Source organism: Heptranchias perlo, unplaced genomic scaffold (assembly GCF_035084215.1).
Source record: "Heptranchias perlo isolate sHepPer1 unplaced genomic scaffold, sHepPer1.hap1 HAP1_SCAFFOLD_301, whole genome shotgun sequence".
Classification (NCBI taxonomy): domain Eukaryota; kingdom Metazoa; phylum Chordata; class Chondrichthyes; order Hexanchiformes; family Hexanchidae; genus Heptranchias; species Heptranchias perlo.
The window spans coordinates 324,279-331,927 of record NW_027139313.1 but is presented as its reverse complement, the minus strand read 5'-3'; the positions used below and the strand labels follow the sequence as shown (position 1 = coordinate 331,927).

The 7,649-nt window shown below is 50.8% G+C and overlaps 1 protein-coding gene and 1 long non-coding RNA gene across 2 annotated transcripts; both read right to left on the bottom strand.

The window, feature by feature from the left end:
- Window positions 1-1,393: 1,393 nt before the first annotated feature.
- Window positions 1,394-2,480, bottom strand: LOC137311125 (E3 ubiquitin-protein ligase TRIM39-like). The gene is made up of 2 exons (XM_067978493.1): window positions 2,473-2,480; window positions 1,394-2,129 (listed from the first exon to the last, which is right to left on the bottom strand). The coding sequence occupies exons 1-2, from the start codon at window positions 2,478-2,480 to the stop codon at window positions 1,532-1,534; spliced, it is 606 nt and encodes a 201-aa protein (XP_067834594.1). The 3' UTR covers window positions 1,394-1,531.
- A 714-nt stretch (window positions 2,481-3,194) lies between these two features.
- Window positions 3,195-6,010, bottom strand: LOC137311120 (uncharacterized). The gene is made up of 3 exons (XR_010960218.1): window positions 5,814-6,010; window positions 4,837-4,859; window positions 3,195-3,323 (listed from the first exon to the last, which is right to left on the bottom strand). It is a non-coding gene; the product is annotated as an uncharacterized lncRNA (long non-coding RNA).
- Between the last annotated feature and the right edge of the window lie 1,639 nt (window positions 6,011-7,649).

Here is a 7,649-nt window from a genome sequence, read left to right as displayed (position 1 = left end):
CCTGCACTTTCAGTCTGTCTTATCAACAGATCGGGGGGTGTCTGGAGGTCTTTGCTTATCTCCCCCTGCACGGTCCCGATGTCTCGGGTAGTGGCCAGGTTATAAAATATTCCTCTCACTGTTCAGTATAAGCAAGGACACAACCATCTCCAAGAGAAAGCTGTCAATGAACTATTCTTAACTGCCCTTCCCTGACTTTCACTGGATTGTGCATTGATCCCTGATTGATGTCCTTTGGGGGTTGTTCCCAGGTGATCTTTGTTTCTCACCGGTCACTCACACATCTTTTTCCCGACCCGCTGGTTTTGGTTATCACAAAATGTCCCATTATCACCCATGGTCACCTGGGACACTGATTGTAGACCCCAATTGGTGGGGCAATTTTCCTGTTTATACCTCACACACTCAGTCACTTCCTCGTGTCTAATGAAGTTAAACATCCCATAATATTACCATTTCATGTTGGTCGTGAGCCTGGAGGAACCTTACTGTCCAATAAACTAAAAATCATTACCCCATAAACCATAGATTAAAAGTTCCCAGTCTGGTCCAATCTATCAATACATTGACTTAGTTTAGGACAGATGTGTTACCCCCCTGGGCAGTCCCAGAAGCTCTCAGCGATGCCCAGGAGACCCCGGGGGTGGAATTAGTCTCTGGTGTTAGTGCAACACGGGCGATAGTGAATGGACAGCCCATTTTACACCCTGCACGATTTTCCTTTCCACTGAAGTCAGTGTAACTCGGGCTGTCGATTCACCATCGCTGTTTTGAGCTACGGCCAAAGAACAATTTCAACCCCAGCCTCAGCTTTTCAGAGCAGCTCTTTAAAGAGACCGTGACCTGTCACTACTATCATTCACGACTGAGATTAATACAGTCACACCTGTCACTACTGTCATTCACTACTGAGATTAATGCAGTCACACCTGCCACTAATATCATTCACCACTGAGATTAATACAGTCACAACCGTCACTACTATCATTCACATCTGAGATAATACAGTCACATCTGCCACTACTATCATTCACTACTGAGATTAATAGTCACACCTGTCACTACTATCATTCACTACTGTGATTAATGCAGTCACACCTGCCACTAATATCATTCACCACTGAGATTAATACAGTCACATCTGCCACCACTATCATTCACTACTGAGATTAATACAGTCACACCTGTCACTACTATCATTCACGACTGAGAGTAATACAGTCACACATGCCACTGCTATCATTCACTGCTGAGATTAATACAGTCACACCCGTCACTACTATCATTCACTACTGAGATTAATACAGTCACACCTGTCACTACTATCATTCACTACTGAGATTAATACAGTCACACCTGCCGTTACTACGATTCATTGCTGAGATTAATCCCACAACAATTATGGATCTAAAGTAAAATTATACAAGTGAAGAAAACAATCAATTGTAACACTACAGTGTCACACCTGGAAGTGACATCATCAGAGGGGGCAGACCTGGAAGTGACATCATCAGAGTCTCAGCTGTGAGGATTAATTTAACAGTTTTCGGGATTTATTCCGACAATAAAATGCTGGAAACACGGGTTCAGTGAATGTGGTTTGAAATGTGTGTAAATGTCTCAGTGAGTCAGTGACCCGGTGAAATGACAGAGTCCCGGCCTCGTAGTCCAACTGAACTCGGATCCTGATGTTAGACGGGATCGGTGGGAGGTCAGTGAATTCGGAATTGTGCCAAACTCTGAGAAAATCAGCAGAAAATCCCAAACACCAGGATTTACGGCTGTTCCCAAGATATGAGATTCCTCCCTCCCTCTCGACACTCCCACACACAATCCCTATTCCCCAGTCCTTCCCATCAGTCTCTGTATCCCAGGAATGGGATCCTGAGGAGAAACTCTGGGAGCAGAGGACTTGGGGACAGTCTTTAAACCTCTCTGGGTGAGGTGGGTAGGGCTGTTCCCATTCAGTCCATGTTACTGATCTCAGATCATCAGACAGAACCAAGTTCCAGTTTACTGTCTTTGGATCCAGGCTCATCGGTGACCTTTGCCCTAGAGAGGAGAGAAGAGATTGGTCAGACAGGGTTATTCCACTCAGATCAATGATTGACAGCTGCAGGGTGGGAGTGTCAGTATTTCTCAGACAGTGTCAGCCCCATATTACCTCTTAGACTGGATTCATCCCATGTTAAATCAATGGCCTTCAATCAGAATCCCTGTTAAATAGCAGTGTGTGGGTCCCAGTGCTGCACACTCAGTGCAAACACTGCAGTGGAGACACACAGTAGCAGTCAGTTTAATCACACAAGCCCCTGGCACTGTGCTCACGTTCTCCCAGACACAATGGAGGGGATTCACCGACACACAACACATCCCACAGACTCACAGTTCCAGCCCCACAATCTCAGCACCGGATGCACTGGGAACACACAGCTCACAGGAGTGTGCCCTGGGCTCTCTCCCTCCTGTTACTGTCCCATCCTGAATACAGGAGTGTGCCCTGGGCTCTCTCCCTCCTGTTAGTGTCCCATCCTGCCCACAGCTTGATTATGACAGGGCGTGTGTGTCTGTGTGAGTCTCTGTGACGGGGCGTGTGTGTCTGTGTGAGTCTCTGTGACAGGGCGTGTGTGTCTGTGTGAGTCTCTGTGACTTGGCGTGTGTGTCTGTGTGAGTCTCTGTGACAGGGCGTGTGTGTCTGTGTGAGTCTCTGTGACAGGGCGTGTGTGTCTGTGTGAGTCTCTGTGACAGGGCGTGTGTGTCTGTGTGAGTCTCTGTGACAGGGCGAGTGTGTCTGTGTGAGTCTCTGTGACAGGGCGTGTGTGTCTGTGTGAGTCTCTGTGACAGGGCATGTGTGTCTGTGTGAGTCTCTGTGAGAGGGCGTGTGTGTCTGTGTGAGTCTCTGTGACAGGGCGTGTGTGTCTGTGTGAGTCTCTGTGACAGGGCGTGTGTGTCTGTGTGAGTCTCTGTGACAGGGCGAGTGTGTCTGTGTGAGTCTCTGTGACAGGGCGTGTGTGTCTGTGTGAGTCTCTGTGACAGGGCGTGTGTGTCTGTGTGAGTCTCTGTGACAGGGCGTGTGTGTCTGTGTCTTTGTAAGTTCCTGAATTATTTTGGATATTCCCAGCTGTCTGAACACAACTAACCCGACCTGCTCTCAGTCCCTTATATTGGAGAAAAGCTGCACGTTCTCACCAATGATTCCCAGTATGTCTGAGTGATACTTTTCCGATCCATTCAGCCTCTTCTGGATAAGTTGAGATATATTGGACAGGTTCAGGGTGAGCGCTGGAACATCTGGGTCTGTGACTCTCTGAGTCTCAGTCACTCTGGAATGAAAGAGGAGAGAATGTTTTTATCAGTGGGGACATTTCAGATCAGAAACCCAAAGGGGAACGAGTGATCAGTGCAACAACCTGCACCCCTTCTAATGCTCGTACTGAGACCCCGCAGCAACCCATCCTGAAAATGGCAGAATCCCGGGATTTGCAGTCTCCCTGCATTCACACTGATCTCCACACGTGCAGTGGGATCCTGGTTTGCTGCCACTTCAGCTCAGTTTGTGATTTTCAAAGCCGTCTGTGTTCAGTCCAGTTTCTCTGTACTGGAGCCCTCATCTTTCCATTATTAATAATTATTATTATCCAGAGGGTCTCCAGTCTGTGCTCCCCCCTCTCTGCAGGATCACACTCTCTACAATCATGTGAAGTGAGGAGAGAAAGAACTGCTTCCAGGTAGAGGTAGAGGTAGAGAGGAGGAGAGGTAGACGGAGAGAGGAGGAGAGGTAGACGTAGAGAGGAGGAGAGGTAGACGGAGAGAGGAGGAGAGGTAGACGTAGAGAGGAGGAGAGGTAGTCGTAGAGAGGAGGAGAGGTAGACGTAGAGAGGAGATGTTTAGGGGGAGAATTCCAGAGCTTCGGGCCGAGACAACTGAAAACATGGCTGCCGATGGTGGGGTGAAGAAAATCGGGGATGCACAGGAGGCCAGAATTAGAGGAACGCAGAGTTCTCGGAGAGTTGCAGGGCTGGAGGAGGTTACAGAGATAGGGAGGGGCGAGGCCATGGAGGGATTTAAAACAAGGATGAGAATTTTAAATTCCAGGTGTTGCTGGACCGGGAGTCAATGTGGGTCAGTGAGCAGAGGGTGATGGGTGAACGGGACTTGGTGCAAGTTAGGATACGGGCAGCAGAGTTTTGGATCAGCTGAAGGTCATGGCGGGTGGAAGATGGGAGGCCGGCCAGGAGAGAATTGGAAAAGTCGAGTCTAGAGGTAACAATAGCACGGATGAGGGTTTCAGCAGCAGATACTGAGACAGGTGATATTATGGGGTGGAAGTAGGAGGTCTTGGTGATGGAGAGGAAATGGTGTCGGAGGCTCAGCTCAGGGTCAAATAGAACGCCGAGGTTGTGAACAGTCTGGTTCAGACTCAGACAGTGGCCAGGGAGGGGGATGGAGTCGGTGACTAGGGAACGGAGTTTGTGGTGGGGACCGAAGACAATGGCTTCGAACTTCCCAATATTTAATTGGAGGAAATTTCACCTCATCCAATACTGGATGTCGGACAAGCAGCGTAACAAATCAGATGCTGTGGAGGGGTCGAGAGAGGTGGTGGTGAGGTAGAGCTGGGGGTCGTCAGTGTACATGTGGAATCTCCCATTTCCCACAGGCTGCCTGAGCCAATAACCCCTCAAACCACAGTTAAACATCACTCAATATTCCCACCATTTGAAAGCACCTTATCTGGGAAGGTTTCCAAGCGGTGATTCCACTTTCACTCTTCTCCCAGATACAGGGGAAGGTTCCCTATCAGCAGCAGGTACTGTATGACTGAGAGGAACTTACCTGGAAAGGAGCTGCTTCGAGTTCTGTGAATAAAGAGAGGAGATCAATTCAGTCAACGAACAAATCAACACCCAATGGAACCAAAGAGTGAATTTGGGATTGAGAGTAAAGAGTTCAGTGTATAACAGTAGGTGGGGCCAGTCACAGGAATGGGCAATAATCCCACATTTCACTGCACTCCATCCTGGGGCAGCGCCAACACTCCGAGGGCAGGGCCTAGGGGGCAGCGCCAACACTCCCAGGGCAGGGCTGAGGGGGCAGCACCAACGCTCCGAGGGCAGGGCCGAGGGGGCAGCACCAACACTCCCAGGGCAGGGCCGAGGGGGCAGCGCCAACACTCCCAGGGCAGGGCTGAGGGGGCAGCACCAACACTCCCAGGGCAGGGCTGAGGGGGCAGCACCAACACTCCGAGGGCAGGGCCGAGGGGGCAGAGCCAACACTCCGAGGGCAGGGCTGAGGGGGCAGCGCCAACACTCCGAGGGCAGGGCCGAGGGGGCAGAGCCAACACTCCGAGGGCAGGGCCGAGGGGGCAGCACCAACACTCCCAGGGCAGGGCTGAGGGGGCAGCGCCAACACTCCGAGGGCAGGGCTGAGGGGGCAGCACCAACACTCCGAGGGCAGGGCTCAGGGGGCAGCGCCAACACTCCGAGGGCAGGGCTGAGGGGGCAGCACCAACACTCCGAGGGCAGGGCTCAGGGGGCAGCGCCAACACTCCGAGGGCAGGGCCGAGGGGGCAGCGCCAACACTCCGAGGGCAGGGCTGAGGGGGCAGCGCCAACACTCCGAGGGGAGGGCTGAGGGGGCAGCGCCAACACTCCGAGGGCAGGGCTGAGGGGGCAGCGCCAATGCTGGGCCCCACCAACAATCTTCAAACAATTCATCCCTCTCACCAGCCTCACAGAAACGCCCCATTCCCCAGACATGGCCCTGTTTATATTGAAGATGTACCTGAATAAAGGAGAGATGGTCCCTCTGTACCAGACTCTGGGTTTCTCCATCGATTAATGTAATCTGTTCCATCCTCTTGTTTAATGCTTCAGAACAGCTTCTAATCTGAGAGAGAGCTCGGAGCCCCTCCTCATCGATCAGTTTCAGTGCGTATTCTTCATCTTCTTCCAGCTGTCTCCTCCATTCAGAGAAGCTCTTCGATAGCTTTCCTTTCAGCTCATTGATTCGTGTCTGAAACACAAAACAACTCTCATTACAAACGGCCCTTCCACACAGCTCTTACCCTGAGCACACGGCACTTTCCAGGGACGGGACAGTTTGTTTCGATCACTACTCGATCACCCGTTAAAGATAGACAAGCAGTGGGGGAGGGTCTACTGGGAGAGAAAACAGAGTTTAACGAGTGTTGCCTTGAGCCTTGAGTTTAATAGAAAGAGCACTGTATTTAGACTGTGTATGGCACTGCCACCTGGTCCATCCACACCTGGAGTGATGGGTCCAGTTTTGGTGCCCACACCTGGTGAAGGAGATTGAGACTCTGGAGAGGACGGTGGCCAGAACGACACGTAGTCTGATGGATTTTAGTTCTGAGGATCGGCTCCAAGAGGGAGGGCGATTTAGAGAAAGGCAGGCCGAGAGGGACATGATTGAGGTTTTTAAAATGATCGAGGGATTATTGGACTCACTCGTTGGGTGAGGTACTTGAGATGGATCAGGATGGTAGGACTAGAGGGCCTGTGTATAAAATCCATAGGCACAGAGTTAGGTTAGACCCCAGAGTCCTCGATCTCTGGAACAGACTCCCTGAACACGTGGGGGGTATGGAGTCACTCCCACCCTTTAAAAGGGAGCTGGGGAGGAATTTCCCAGAGTTTGTCCTGAATTGTCTGCAGGTGTTTTTTCTCTCTTCTGTTTGCCTTTCCCAGGTGAGTCCATGGTTCGGGGTGGATCAGTGGTGTGTGTGATTGAACCCTGTCTGCATGGGGCAGGCTCGATGGGACTAATGGTCTTTTCTTCCTCTTCCTTTCTATGTTCATCTGACACAGGCTTCAGGGCAAGTCTCCAACTCCCAGCCTCTGACTGTGTCTGTTTCAGTAAATCCAGTGCCCAAGTGATGTAATAATATTCCCTGGGAGGTGCAGGGAGAGTTAAGCAGCTCCCCCTCACATCAAACACACGGGGAACTCAATGTAATCAGTGACTCGGCCCCAACACAACCAGCCTGGTTTGGAAGGCCTGTTTCTGATGTGCTCATTGACTCAGCGGGGAGAGAAACCCTTTCTAAATCCAGTCCCACTTTACCCACCTTTATTTCAGCTTCTGATCTCTCCAAGTCTCGCTGTTTGCTGGAACAATTCTGCTGGACTCCCCGAAGCCTCTCGATTTCTCTCTCCAATTCTTCCTGTCAAGGTGATTGGAATGTGTTTAAAATAATAACAACAGCCTGCATTTATATTGTGCTTTTAACACAGTAAAACCTCCCAAGGCCCTTCACAGGAAGGTAACCAGACAAAAATTGACACCGAGCCAAAGAAGGGGACATTGGGACAGGTGACAAAATGATTGGTAAAAGAGATTGGTTTTAAGGAGGGAATTAATGGAGGAGAGAGAGAGATGGAGAGGCGGAGAGATTTTGGATGAGCTCAAGTTTACGGAGGGTGGAGGATGGGAGGCCGACCAGGGAGCATTGGAATAGTCGAGTCTCCGGGTAACACATGGATGAGGGTTTCAGCAGCAGATGGACTGAGGCTGGGGCGGAGATGGGTGATATTACGGGGATGGAAGTAGGCGGCCTTAGTGATGGAGAGGACATGGGGACCGAAGCTCAGCTCCGGGTCGAATAGGATGGTGAGATTGCTGTAAGTC